Source organism: Pelecanus crispus, chromosome 3 (assembly GCF_030463565.1).
Source record: "Pelecanus crispus isolate bPelCri1 chromosome 3, bPelCri1.pri, whole genome shotgun sequence".
In the NCBI taxonomy this organism is placed as follows: domain Eukaryota; kingdom Metazoa; phylum Chordata; class Aves; order Pelecaniformes; family Pelecanidae; genus Pelecanus; species Pelecanus crispus.
Window position 1 is genome coordinate 17425440 of NC_134645.1, and position 15448 is coordinate 17440887.

General features: G+C 37.9%; 1 protein-coding gene across 2 annotated transcripts in view; it reads right to left on the reverse strand.

Annotated features, from left to right (window-relative positions):
* GALNT2 (polypeptide N-acetylgalactosaminyltransferase 2) overlaps nt 1-15448 on the reverse strand; it is a 100159-nt gene that overhangs the window by 30539 nt on the left and 54172 nt on the right. The window contains exons 2-6 of one of the 2 annotated variants that reach the window (XM_075708396.1): nt 14389-14479; nt 7440-7593; nt 2106-2204; nt 1460-1527; nt 466-531 (exon numbers count right to left, since the gene is read on the reverse strand). In XM_075708396.1, coding sequence (XP_075564511.1) covers nt 466-531; nt 1460-1527; nt 2106-2204; nt 7440-7593; nt 14389-14479 — 478 coding nt within the window. The remainder of the gene's footprint in view (nt 1-465; nt 532-1459; nt 1528-2105; nt 2205-7439; nt 7594-14388; nt 14480-15448) is intronic. The other variant, XM_075708395.1, reaches the window with a different exon arrangement.

Genomic DNA, 15448 nt, shown 5'->3' on the forward strand with positions numbered 1-15448 from the left:
CAAACAAACTGTTTGCCAGGCTGTCCATCAACTGGATCCTTAAAATGATGTCTAGTAAGGGAACCAGCAAAAAAGAGGGCTATTTTTAAGCTGGATCATTTCAAATATTCATACAGTTTACAGTGAGACCTTCCGTACAATGGGAGCAGCTTAACTCAGGATTCAGTATAGTAAAAGAAAGGAGAGGTTGAGGGTGAAAGGCAATTTCTCAAGTCAGCTTTCACTATGAAAGCCAACAATGGGCAATTGCACACACAACAATACGGAATTTATCAGAATTACTGTTTTTACTTGCACAATTGCATTTGTTTTTATTTCTTCCACTAGAAAGTTGATTTATAAAGTGAAAATCCCCCCTTCGATATGGAATGTATAGCAGAATGTTAGTTTAAAAGACTTGATGAAGACTAACAGGTAAGACAGCACAGTGGAATTTGTATCTGCCTTCCCGCAGATTAAGCCTACCTTCTCGACGATCATTTCGAAGAACCCGCACTTTTTCAATTTTTCCCAAGAGGGCACCATCCTCAGCTTCAAAAAATAAAATAATTAAAAAAAAAATCAGGTGATGAGAACCAGTTTGATACCCAACACTGTATATCATAAGAGTGGCTGTCTTCAAAGAAAAACAAAAGCTTTGTAGTGGAAAGTGTTTATGGTCATAACAGTTAAATATAAGATACATGCTTAAAAAATGCCTACTTGTCCCACCAGAAATAAAGAAAAGTTACCAGGCTAAGAAATTACTACCCTCATTATGTTATTTAAAGCTCATTTAATTTTAGACTCCTGAAGTATTTTTATTTAATAATATTCTCTTTGCTTACTTTAAACAGCTTCTACACTGCATAAGGAAAAAAAAATCTTTTATAGGATTAAACTATTTTTGAGGATTAACTGTTTTCTTTGCATATAAGAAAGCTCACTTTTTAACCAACATTAAGGCTTAAACCTATCTTAAACTAGCTATAAACTAGCAATGCAAGTGTAGACATTAACTTCCTTGAACAAATGTTACTTGGAGGTCCATGCCAATTGTTTAAGTTTGTATTGCGATACCCTAGTACTTATAAAACCTTGACTTATTTTAGATTCAGTAAGAATTTTTCCAAGAGATTGATGGAGAACAGCATTCATTTAAAGCAGTGCTACAAAAACACTTGGTGCAAGCATTATGGGTTTTATTTTTACATCAGATAACAAGCTATGTAAAGGCTGTTTTCAACTATACACTCTACTCCTTCAGTTAGCAGGAAGTAATAAAATATACCTGAAGTACTTATCAGAACTCTTCAAATTTCCACAATGACACATACAAAAGAATTAAGACTTGGGTTTGGATCAGTCTCTGAGAACTCCTATTCATGTGACCTATTCTCAAGCGAGTCACCTACTAGCATTTACAGAAAGTGTTACCAGAATAAACAAAATAAAGTTAGGACCCTGTAAAAGTACTTACAATCGTTACTGTAGTCATCCACCAGTATGATTTCCTTAATAAGATGTGATGGGCTTTTTTTAAGGACACTGAAACAGACAAAAATAGTAATTAAAAAAAAGCATTAAATACTAAGCAGTCTTAATTTTCCATAACAATGTCATAAAAGCAGTTACTTCAAGCCACAGCAGAACCTAGCCCAGGATGCTATCTTCAACAACAGCTATTGGCTTATTCTTATGGAAAGTGTTTGTGAAGGGAGGCACATGTAGAATTGTTCCCCCCCCCAAACGCCACCTTCCAGAAATCAGTGCATTAGACAACGTGTAACATTGAAGTTTTGCAGATATCTTTAGGTCAAATATCCCCTGAGAATCCATCTTCCCCAATTTTTTCTTGAAACTAGTTACACAGCCAACCTCCACACATCATCTGATAATTGGTTGCACACTTCCATGCACTTGTAGTTAAGGGGAGCAATTTTGTTTAACATCGCTATTTCAGAACATAAGAACTGGAGGCATCAATGAAATTAAGACTCATCTTTCCCTCTGCAAATGGTTCAGAAAAAGCGTAACGGATTGTTACTTCTCTTCCTTATCATAAACCATTATCTGACACAAATGAATGGCCTTTAGGGACAAATCAAAGTCTCTCTTAGGTATACCTGACGACAGTTCGAAGCAAAGCAGATCTTGCTTCATTATGAAAGGTGATCACCACACTAGTGGCTGGCAAATCTATCCGCCATTGTTTCCGTTGACACCTGAAAGACATAATACCCTGTCATTTGAACATAATATTTACAGCCCAGGCTTAGCAGACAGCCTTCATTGTGAAGCAGTTATCTATTAAACTCATGTACAAACAACATCTACCTAGGAAGAATGAAATACCTTTTTTTCAGGTGAGATTATAATCAACTCCCACCACTTTTGGTAGTTGTCTTAGTACACAACATACTAAGAAGTCAGCGTCAGATATAGGCAGGTTCAGAAAAGTCACCGGACTATCATCACTGCAGTATGTCGTAAATACCTTTCATGCAACTGAGTATGAAACCTGAGCACTTATTTTACTTTAAAAGCATTCAATAAATCTAAGCAAATGAGCATGTTTTCAATGAAAATGCACAGGTTCACAAGCTACCGTATGTCTCCTCTTCAGAATGGCATGTGTCTACTTCTGTCTTTATTTTTAAAGCTACTGTGGCATCCTGGTCTTGCTCACAAATACAACTTCTCAGAAGAAGAGAAAACTGCTTTTAAGGATTGTAACATTCAGAATTTGAAAAACAAAGCTAGCTGTGACAACATTGAGCCAACTTAACACAGAACCACATCCTTGCAAACCATAACGATATCATTATCTTCCATCTATGTCAATTCATTTTTCATCATCTCTAGTAGCCTGAAATTAATATAATAAGCAAAAAGAGGCAAATCCCAAGATACTTCCTGCAGGACTACATAAAGTTAAGCTGTTTAAATCTACTGATAATAAACCTAAAAAAAGACACTACTGTCATTGTATTAGACACTAACAGTACTAGAAAACACTGTATATCAAGTTTATGCTGAAAGCATTACAGTCTGAGAGGTCACGATGCTGATCCCCATTCATGCAGTAACATACACAAGTGATGTATTTCTTCACATATCCTTTACTTAATATTAGGGGTAGAGTTTTAAACAGGCCTAATTGTCTTCAGAGGGGATAAAACCAGCTAGCATACGCCTGTAGCAAATTCAGCAAGTAATTCTGTGCTCTGTGCAGTATTAATCAAACTAGCTTTTAAGGGAAGAGAGGCAAGTTGCATATTGCTGCCTAAACTTCTAAAACTAGGCCTCTGCCTATATAAAATGCCACTGCACACCTCATTAAACACCTGTGACATAGATCATAAACCACGCAACCTTCAACATCTTGGAATCAGAGAGCAAGCAGCAATGCGCTTCTTGCCCTTGCCCACCCTACAAAAATCCCAAGGACCTGCAGTGTTTTTGATACAACGCACCCATAATGTCACACATGTTAGTGCTTGCCGTGGAACAAAACGTTATTGTGTTGTGGTGATCCCACTCACTCTGAAGAAAAAAAAGCCCATGCCAACCCTAAAATTGCTGTGTCAGATTAGCAAGGCCTTATCTAGTTTTGCTTCTCAAAGGGTGGGCGTACAAGATGGCTTCATCACTAGTGCCCAGCGTTGAAGCAATAGATAACAAATTTGTATGCATTCCTGGAAAGTAAAGAATTAAGACCTTCTCTATTGTGAGCTTCTGGCAATTCATCTAGACAGCTACGAGACACCCAGATATTATACACCAAAGCCTAAGTGCCCAAAAAGATAATCTTTTTTCTGCTAACTTTCAAATTGCCCACAGAGGACAAGCCTACTGTGCATGCAGTTATCACATGAAGCACTTGCATTAGAATAATTAAACAAGTCAATTTAAACTTATACTGATATCTTTGCAGAAGACAGTGCTTGAGCCAGAGCACATCTTAAGGTGGAATTACTCAAGGCAATGAAGCCTCTCAATTTTAAGAAACCTGAAGAGAAGAGCACTACTGCATATTTCTGAGGGAGAAATTGAGATTTTTAGATTTCCAAATAAAACTGGAGGAATGTTTCACTGAGTATTTCTGCTCTCAGCTCTTCAAAACCCCCTGCTTTAACTGACTCAGTAGCAGTCCTCCTCCTATTCTGCTGTGTCAATAGCACCACAGTTAAAACTCAAGCCAAAGAAACAATGTCATCACTTTTGGCACAGAGATTAGACTTTCTTTCCTCAAGTTACTGCACTTAATTTTACATGCAGGATGAGAAAATACATTTGGATAAAATAGAACTTGAACTGAAAACTTCAATCTAGACCTTCAATGCTTAGCATAGGTCATTAAAATCAGTTAAAACAAAAGTACATTCTTTCCCCCAGAAATTTGAGTCACTGGACTAGTTCATACCATTAACAAGTTTTCTGAAACCTCCATGGTTTGTTGAAACTATTTTTTGACAGAAATATCCACTTTAACCAGTGCAAGAATAACATTCACCTCAACAGATATCTGGGTACCGAAGAGACAGGAAAGTGTTTCTTCTCTACTTAAGAATAAAACTTGAGGGTGAGGTCAGAATCTTCTAATAGTTGCCAAATGAGAAAGAAAGCACGGTTTAGTCCGGCTAAAGTACTTACCAGTAATGCTCAAGAATCATGCCACCACATCAGGTAAGAGACATGATCAGAAACCACTGGTCCAAAGTAAGTGTGATGGACATTGGTCCACAAAAACCATGGAGTAGTTCACTCTTCACCCCACTTGGGAGACTATTTTATACTGACAGAAGGACAGGTCTGGAAGTTTCATATTACAACTGTGACACACTTTCTGGATATCCAAAACCTACCATGACAGGGATAGCTCTCAGTTACACATCATAAACAGACTGCAACAGAAAGAAACCCAGAGGGTTCTCAGAGCTGTTGGAAGTGGCAGTTGTGAGTATCAGCTGGAGTGCAAATCTGCAGTCCTGCTCAGACCTCCCTCCTTTCTCTGCTTCCTTTCTTATGTTATATCCACCTGTTTCTCACTTCTCCCTTTTGTTTAAAATAAAGGCAAGCAGCTTAAACAGGCGAACCAAAGTATTTTCTAGTACTGCTGGCAGGCTTTTACAAAAAGCAAGTAGAAAACTTTGGTCTTAACCTGATGCTAGTAAAATTTTGTCCAATGCAGAATAGACTAAACAATGTAGTATAAAAAAAGATGCATAATTACACACACACTTACATATCTAATGTAGAATCCTGATAAACTGCTTCTAAACAGCTTGGACGTTTTCAGCAATTAAACAGTATTATTATGTAGTTATTTTAGAATCAAACAGCCTTTTAGGCGCATCAATACACTTAATAAAAAGTTGCTTAAGCAGAAACAAGTATTTCCTCAACCAGGTTTCTTTTTTAAAGAAAAAGATTGTAGCAGTTCCATAAGAGGTCTTAATCTTAACCCAGTTGCCTCCAGTTTTATTGAAAATAACGTGCTTCCAAGTGTCACGTGCTCAGATCTGTAACATATTATTCTTCCTACGGCTATTGCTCTTGCTCTTTCCATTGGACATTTCCCAAACAAATATTTCATGTGACTTTCAGATTTTGCAGTGAATGTCCTTGCCAAAAGAGAAGGAAAATTAACTGCAACATGGCAGGGAAAGCATCATGAACAATTTGCAGGAATGACTGCTTCAGTTTGGGTTTTGGTTGGGTTTTTTTGTTTGTTTGTTTGTTTTCGGTTGCTTGGTTGTTTTTCTTTAAAAAGATGACCATTTACAGACTGATGGGCACTTAAATCTGCTCCATGGTAGAGTCTAAGTAATAATCACAGCACAGATACAGCCTTTCCCCAGAAACATCTCTCTCACTCTCTCTCCATTGCAGGTTTCTTTTCCAGCTCCATTTATTGAAAAAACCCAGGCAGGTCAGCATATAATGACAACACTGACAGTTAAAACAAACATAGCCACTGTAACATAATTTGTCTCCTGTCATCTCTCTTATTTAAGTTCTTCTCAAGGAAGAGCATTTGCCTGTTAGACCCCCCTCAGAGGTTATTAAATATCTAGAAAAATTCTAAATTCAGCCTATCTGAATCATTGAAGCTTCTAGAAGTTGGTGGCTGAGCTTTGCTCTTGTGGAAAAAGAATACCTGGTCTAAAAAGTTAGAATGCATTTCTTGTGAAAGAAGTATACGTGATGAAGAAAATTCAAAAGTAATTTTAAACTCCCCAGAATACCATGGGCATTGTACTTTTCACTGCTTTCACAGCAACAAGCGAAACACCAGATTCTTCCTACTCTCCCATTCAATTAATGGCAAATTATACAAGACTTGCTTTACCTTATCTACTTATCATCTGCTTAAAGGAACCTAAACCCATGCTATTATACAAGGGATTTAAAAATGACACAGCAAGGGTCTGAGTTTCTATACACATCTCCTTTGCTATGCCATTCCCGATTAAAGCTCTTTATGGAGGAAAAAATAGGCACCTTCCTTTTCTCTCTCCCTCTGGTGTCTCCTCCAGCTTCTTTACCTACAAAGCTGTGAATGTACGTTCATCCTAACTGTAGAATTAGTTAGGCAAATTAACTATACACAGTTGGCTAATTTTAGGCTTTGAGACTATGCATGCCTGGTTTTTAAGAGCAAGTTCAACCTGCTTTTGTAATTTTTCTTTAAGTTATGGAAGCCCTAATGAGCAACTGTTGTTTTAATATTAATCAATTCTGCTTAAACAAGATTAGTGCAAGTCACTCAAACTCTTTTTTAAATGGAAGTCTTCTCTACCCACAAGAAAATAATATTTTTCCTTACTCGGAAGTTTACTATTTCCTGAATCTGCAGCAGCAGCCTAACATAGCAGAAGTTTTTAAGTATCTGAAGTGTAACTCTGTCCTACGTTCACCAAAGTGTGCAAAAATGGATTCCTTTAGGTCTGGAGTTGACAATCATCACATACTTAGAACAGAATCACAGAGCAACTGAGATCGGAAGGGGCCCCTGGAAATCTTTTAGTCCAAACTCCCTGCTCAAAGCAGGGCCAGCTACAGCAGGCTGTGCATTGGGCTTTGAATATCACTAAGCTTGGGGACTTCACCGCCTCTCTGGGCAACCTGCTTCACTGTTTGATCATCCTCACAGTGAAAGAGACTTACAAATGTAGAAACCAAGAAAAGCCATCAGATAAACAGGAACAAAAAGAGACTGAAATGCAGCATCACTTTGGATATAGAAAATATGCTGATGGAAGTAATGGAACCAGAAAAACTTGAGTAAGATTCATTGTTCTTTAACCCACTGTTTAAAGATACCACCACAGTTTTACTGTTCCTGTCATTTTGAAAGCTGGAGAGCTCCTACTTCAGAAAAACCACCTGCTGCTCAAAAACCATAAATACAAAAAAGTTAATCCAAGTCAAACATGGCTCAGGCTGGCACTTACTGATCATGCCTAGTGTCAGGAATGCTTCGGTCCATTCGCAGTTTGTCACTTTCTACCTGATTGAACTTATTGCGGGCATATGGATCCTGACCAGATCGCACCATGGTAGCGCCAACATAAGCATCTTGATCAAAGTCTTGCCACCGAACTTTTCCTACAACAGAAAAACAGGAAAATATCCAATTTAATCTTCGCAATTTAAAGAACAGCATTCAGCAATCCAAACATAACTGATGAAATAGCTCGTTTTCTAATTTTGCAACAAAGTAATTAAACTTCAACAGTCTTGTTAAGTGTAACAGCAGTCACTTTTGCATATTAAATTCCTCTAGAACACCTTACAAATTAATATAAAATTGAACAATTTTACTTGTATAAAGAGAGATCTGTAATCACCAGACCGTGCTTCATCTTGTCCGTTTTGTTTGTTGGGTTTTTTTAACCCAAACTACCACAACTTCCATTAAAAAAAACCCAAACCCTCCACATATGAACAGGCATTAGTATGGCAGATGATCTGGCTATAAAGTTACCCAAGTAACATTTATTTTTTAAGATGCAGTCCAGACTTCAAAGACCTTACAGTTTAGTTTACTGTCTCATTACGTAAGTAAAAACCCAGTCAGTTATAATCAAATCATTTGAGGAACAGGCCTTTAAGAAGCATAAGGCAACATTATTCTCAAAACCCAGCATTTCATGTAGGTGGAGCACTAGATCGCCCTCCAATATGACATAACTGCAACCTCCTTTACAATCAGAACTGACTAATAGATTAATCCCTCTAACAAGGACTGTGTTATGATGTGACTGGTTGTGGCACTAACACAGAAAGGTAGATTAGCATCCAGCCACCAGGAATAAAGCTTTGGAACTTTCACCATCTTCAGGTACAAAACAACAGTATGGTATTTATCAAATGTCTTAAAACTATCAGTTCTTACTTCTGGCTGAGCATTTATTTTTTTGCCTATCGACAGCCAAACCTATGCTGCCTACAGCAAATTTATACCACCTTTAACTCAAAATCAGAGCTGAAGTTCTAATGTGATACAGACGTTCTTGTTTTAACGTGGATGTGTATGAGAATCTCCTGCAAGCATGTTGTGGTGAGCACAGCATGCTGTTGGCATAAAAAAAAAATACAAAGCAAAAGCTGTCTTTCGAGGTCACTGTTTATTACAGATGAGAGGAATTAAAATTCATTGTTTTCAGAATTAACATACAAAGTTTTTGTGGTACTTTCAATTAAGTTCAGTAAGTACCAGGTTGCAGAGATGTCACTCCATTCAAGCTCAGCTTTTAGACAAATATTATAGCTCAGGCATATCCTAAACTAAGCTGATATGAGTAGAGGGAATGCTACTCTAACAGCTATTAACAAGAGTCAGAGGTTGCTTAAATGTTTCAAAGTTTGCCTTTGCTCGGTTTCTCAACCTGCACAGCATGGAAACTAAGGCAGACTTCTATCCATAAGCCATGCCTCAACTATGGTGTGTTAATTCCTGCTAGACAATTGATACTGAAAGAACACTTTCCATCATTAAACAAAATAACTGTCTGTTGTTTAACCAGACAAATACCACCAACTTGCCTAAAAATTCTCTATGATCTCAGGATCATCTACAAGAGCAACTTGGACCCAAGGTGTGATTTGGTTATCAGATGGTAGTGGAGGTTGTAAGGCAAACATATCAAGGTTGGGGGGGTGGGGGCAGAGGTGGTTTTGGGTTGGTTAGTCTGTTTTTAAGAAAATTCCAACATCCAAGTAAAGTCACAGCATAAAAGGGCCCATACTTTTGGATTACTGGTTTAAGAGCTAACCAGTTAATACTAAGCAACTACTTTTACATCTGAATTACCATCCTAAAGAAGTTAAAACATGCACACACATACACAGAAGCCAGAAGTAGAGAGTTCAACAAAAACAGACTGCAGAGCATTTAATAGACACTTGGTGAAGCAGCCCAGAGGGCAAATTATAGGAAAACGACTGGAGAAATACAGATTTTCAAATTCCAGTTACTGAAAGAATTCTAAAAAGGAAGCTTTCCAGCTGTTGTTAGTAGCCCACAGACTGCCAAGAGTTTTTCTTAGCCTTTCAAGTTTTTTCTTCAAAATATTTCCAGGAACTTACTTTGAAAACAAGTTTACACCTTAGCCAGTTACCACACTACAAATAACCCAATACAGAATTGTTTACAAAAATTACACCAAAGCTTACTTTCAACAAAACTATACAAAATACACAGTGGCTTAATTCAGGAAACTGGAAGAAACAGCAGAGATCACAAGATCATCTCCCTATATAACTCTCTCCCTCAGCATTTCCTGACACTTTTGCAGCCTCCTTGGTAACTAAACTATATTATCACCCTTGCTTCTAATTTATAATATAGCTTCAATCTGGAACATATGTTGAATATTTTCTGAAATACAGGACATGTCATGTCATTGCTTTTCCAGTCTAAAAATAAAGATGTTAGTGCATTTTACAAAATATAACCTACACTAAAATGCATTTATATAGAACTTCCAAATTTCAAACACTCCAACTTCCAATGGATTTTAGTGCTATACCTGCATCAGGACTGCCACCCCCATCCCCTCCTCTAGTTGCGTTCCATCCAGTAGAAAGAGTAGCTAAAAAACACATAAGGTCATGAGGGCATCACAATAGTGGTACAGGTGATGCCATCACAAGCATTCTTCTTAAACAGGTTGTGTTCTTTATGAACTACAACGTGTAACATGGGCTGCCCACATGGTTACAAGTACTAATGGCTCAAGTCGACTGCTGGAAAATGAAAGGCTGATCCAAAGCTAAGGGTCCTGCACTTGGGTCACAACAACTCTATGCTTGGGGTCACAACAACTACAGGCTTGGGGAAGAGTCACTGGAAAGCTGCCCAGCAGAAAAGCACCTGGGGGTATTGGCCAAAAGACAGCTGAACATGAGCCAGCAGTGTGCCCAGGTGGCCAAGAAGGCCAACAGCATCCTGGCTTGTATCAGAAATAGTGTGGCCAGCAGGAGCAGGGAAGGGATCGTCCCCCTGTACTCAGCACTGGTGAGGCTGCACCTCGAATACTGTGTTCAGTTTTGGGCCCCTCACTACAGGAAAGACATTGAGGTGCTAGAGCGTGTCCAGAGAAGGGCATCAAAACTGGTGAAGGGTCTGGAGCACAGGTCTTATGAGGAGCAGCTGAGGGAACTGGGGTTTTTTAGCCTAGAGAAGAGGAGGCTGAGGGGAGACCTCATTGCTCTCTACAACTACCTGAAAGGAGGTTGTAGTGAGGTGGCTGTTGGTCTCTTCTCCCAAGTAACAAGCAATAGGATGAGAGGAAATGGCCTTAAGCTGTGTCAGGGGAGGTTTAGATTAGATATTAGGAAAAATTTCTTCACGGAAAGAGTAGTCAAGCATTGGAACAGGCTGCCCAGAGAGGTGGTGGAGTCCCCATCCCTAGAGGTATTTAAAAGATGTGCAGATGTGGCACTTTGGGTCATGGTTTAGTGGTGGACTTGGCAGTGTTAGATTAACAGTTGGACTTGATGATCTTAAGGGTCTTTTCCAATCTCAGTGATTCTATGATTCCAAGTATACTCTCCAGCCTTACTTTTGCTGAAAGGCTTTCCTTTCTGACATTTTATCAACTGAATTTTGAAGTTAGAAGTGGTTTAACAAGACTTTTTCCAATAATAGGTACTGCCTCTGTTGTACGCTTTCCTGGGGTGCACAAATAGGAGCATGTTTGATTTCATTTCTTCTGGGGAGTTAGCTGGCTCTAATTTCCTGAGTTTCAATGACTTTGCCAGGTGGAATGAATATCAGAAAACGTAACTACATTATTTCAAACTTAAATTAAACAACTTTGTAACTTTATATTCGAGCAAATGAGTGTTTACATGCACTGAGACCTAACATGACAATAAATTAATCTTTTAAACTCAACAGTAAATGAACTGCAGAGTTTGCTACCAGAGTCAAATAGAGCCAAAGTAATCACTGAACCAGCTAAGAACCTAGAACCAGGGTATGCTGCAGTGCTAAACTTAGTTTTGACAAGAACTGTGTATTTTACAGACTGTTCTGAGCCTGAGAAGCTGAGTAGAAACAAGAAAAAGCTGAAATCCAGTGAAGCTGCTTCTTTTTGTCCCAGGTATTTCCCAACTCTGAAGTCCTGGGGAAGGCAATCAACAAAAATAGTGCAATTTACTGATATTATTTTTAATAATAAGCTGGTTGATTTTAAATAGGAGCTACTTGTTTTTTTTTCCTCTGTAATAAGTAGCTGTATTTAAAAAATAGTGCTAGTTTGGTACATTTTATTCCATTCCAGTTTCCATCCAAGTAGAGCTTGACATAAATCATTCAAAATGCATCATTTACCATTTCCAAGACTTTAAAACCAGCAAATGCAACACTAGTCCAGAAAGCATAGAGTAAATTTGAGAAGAAAGAACAGAGACCTCTTCACAGGCCTAAATTTACTGAAAAGCAGTGACAGCCCACAGAATATAAGAACAAGTGAGTTTGGCTTCAGGAGCCAGGAAGGAGGCAAAGCCTGGCTCTGGCTCCAGCAGAAGGCCCTGCCAACTGTGTGCAATATGAATCAGATCTATTAAGGAAGAGTCAGATAACAGTAAGAGCAACTCAAAGAGAGATTGAAAAGAAAAAAAAGCATAGCAGATAAATCTGCATGCAGCCAAGCAGCAGGCAAAGAGTAGCAATAGATGGATACAACATCCCCTAAATAGCTTGCACTCCCTCTTACTGACTCAATACAGCTTAAAAGCAGTAGGATACTCAATATATAGTGATTATTTTGACTTACAGGCATTAAGAGATTCCAGTTCTTCATTAACTAACAAAGAGAGCTGTTTGAGTAACTGCTGAAACTCCGACCATTACAGAGAGCTGGTTATACAGTTTTGCTTTAGTTACCCACACAGACAGTTCACGGTTGTCTTTCTAACTACAAGAGCTAACATCGCTATTTTTACAAAAGAAGAAATAGACTTCTGCAGCATATAAAAAAAGTCACCAAATGACAAAGAATAGGTACACTCCAACATACAGAAGGTTAAACACCCCAACAGTTTAATCTTTACATAAAGCTATTTTAAAGGTAAAGATAATAAACAATTCCTTAAATCTGAGAAGTTCTGAAAGCTACCACACAGCATAATGCTGAAACCTAAACTACAGGTCTCCTAACCTCAGTGGAAAAGCAAGAAAGTTTTGAACCAAAGCCCTCCTAAAATTTGATCACTTTGCTTTAAAACAGGGCAAAGAACCTGCAGAAACATGAATTCCAAGCTTCACTGCCATAAGGATTCAAAAGTTTGCCTACACGAATTAAAAATAACCAAAACAGTGATTTAAGAGTGCATAATTCTGTTTGTGTAGCCTTTGATGTTTGACTCAAGACTTTCATGCTACTTTGCAATAACGATTCTCCTGTCTGTTAAATCAAGCCATAAGAGATTACTAATAAACAGATGAAATGAAAAAAACCCTGACCTGCTCTACTTTACACTTAATTTTACTTCTAGCTTCAACCCTTTCAGCTTCTGATGTCTCTACCTTTCAACCTGTGACATTTCCCACTTCTTTTAATACTCAAATAGCTGTTTAGGGCCACTGGGAAAGGAAGGTCTTAGAGGAAATGTATAGGGTTTGGCTCAGAATACATAAACATTCAAAAAGGGGAAATAAGAATAGTAGCTGGAAGGTGCAAAATTGGCTGACCTATAATCCCAGTAACGATATTTGCAGAGAGTTCTGTTAAGGAAAAAAGATACTTGGAAAGATCTGCCAGAAGTCAAGTTAAATAAGCCAGGCGCTTCAACTTTTTAGGATTTATTTCCCAATTCACACACAAAGGTTTTGCCAAAAAAGCATATATAATCAAGAGTCTTGTTTCCCCTCTCCAGAAAGCAGCTAAGACAAGGTAGGCCAAAGACTACAGAAAAAAAGCCATGAGTGTCAAACAGCTTATACTGTATCAGGAGTCTAACACTGTAAACCAAAAATCATACCTCACACATTATTGGGGATGGAAGTTTCCAGCTGCCTAAAGGAAAATTTACCTTGGTTAGTTCTTTCTTCAAAACCTCATAGTACTTCACATGTTTGGCTAAGACAAATTTGTAAGGCGAACATTAGGATTAATTGAAGAAGAGTAAAACATGTTGTGAAGCTATCTGATCAGAAGTTGTGCTCCTTGTATGGTAGATTTTTTGAATACAATGTAAAATATTCAAATCCATTTTACTATTTCTGTATTCCTTGGTACATCAATTCTAGCTATATATTAAATCTCATTGATGTGAAACAGTTAAGCAGCAAAAGAAGTTTCATGGAAGCAGTCATATAAAATGAAGGTTCCTTAACACCTAATTTTCCTAGCTCATCCTCAAGACATGAGACCATTTCATTCAATTAAACAAAATTCACATTGTTCTTTTTATTTGCCAGCATGTGACAAATACTGAGCAAGTATGAGAAAAATAAGGTACAGCATTGGTGCACTCAGGAAAAACTGCCACTTCAAAAGCTAGATGAAACTAAAAAAGTATGAACCTTGGCTGAATCTTCCATCGGAAGCACAGTCCCAAGGCGACTTGTCTGTTGCCTGCCAGCACTATCCATCAAGAGAAATGGACTACTCTTGTACCAGAGGCTTTTATGGGAGCTCAAATCTATTGCAGGACAATACAAATGTACTAGCAAAGAGTCACATTCTCTGTGGTTTTAAACCCAAAGGAGTAATGAAGCAGGTGAAATTTAAGGAAGCTAAAGATTTAAGAATACAGAAGTACATATTACTAAAATAATCCTAGCACTTCCAAACTACAAAGAATAAATCACAACTGCCATGTTTTATGGCTTTCAAGGATAAATATTTTATGGCTACGGATCTTTCATAACAAACATTACTGCAATACCTGGAGGTAGCGTTTCCACACTTTGTGCTTTGTCCTCCCCATCATTGCCACGCACGTCTTTCCTTTTGGGGTTGATATCATTTGGGTCCTCCTGAAAAAAGTACATAATCTTTAAAATAATCTCCTTAATTGATTTAAATTTTGTGTTTTCAAAGCAAACAGCAATAACTAAGCTTTGTGGGTTTTAAACTCAGGAAGTGGTCCAAGAGAGCTAACTTTGGGTTGTAAGAGAAAGGTTGATTTCCTCCATTACTTGAAAAACATAATTTAAGAACAAAAATTTAAGACAGGCTTTTGCATTTAATTTATGCAGCAAATCTTACTTGAGGGGAAAAAATTGTTTAAGAAGGAAACATATTAGGAAAAATAAAATAATAAATTTATTAATTAAAAACACCCCAGTAATATTCAAGTGAGCAAGGCAGGCAAAACAATTAAACAAAACCTGAAGAAAGCCCTGCTCCTCTAGGGAGGAACAGGCCAAATTAGGAAAGTTATCAGAAAAAGAGAAGTCAGGTTATCTAGCAGTTGTATCCACAGTGGCAGCATTCCAATTGGAAAAAACGTTCCAAAATATCTGCAAGTTGCTATTTTCATGTCTTCATTTCAGTGGAGCTTATCACGGGTTTCACAGGCAACACCACTGGATTTGCAATGCCAGTAATATTGATAGTACCCATTTAGAGAGCGGGGGAAAAAAGTATTAATAAGTTTCATCTCTCCCCCCCAAATTTCCAACATTGATTCTAAAAATCTATAAATCTTACTTTCCTATCAACAGAGAAAAACGCTCTTCTATGCTTATTACCAAAACCCATACAAGTCATCAAGCTTGAATTGGGTCCTTACCACATTGTGCATTTGGAAGAAGTGGAGAAGAAGTTAACTTTTTAACAAAAACCAGACACACGCATAATTAGCAACTGCATGCCAATTTGCACACTACATTTAGCCAACTGAATTAAATGCCAACAGTTTCAGTTATTCTCGCACACTTGCCAAAGGAAATTCCGTTGCCTTCCCTAAGTCTGCACTGAAGAAGTCCCAATTATAACACTGG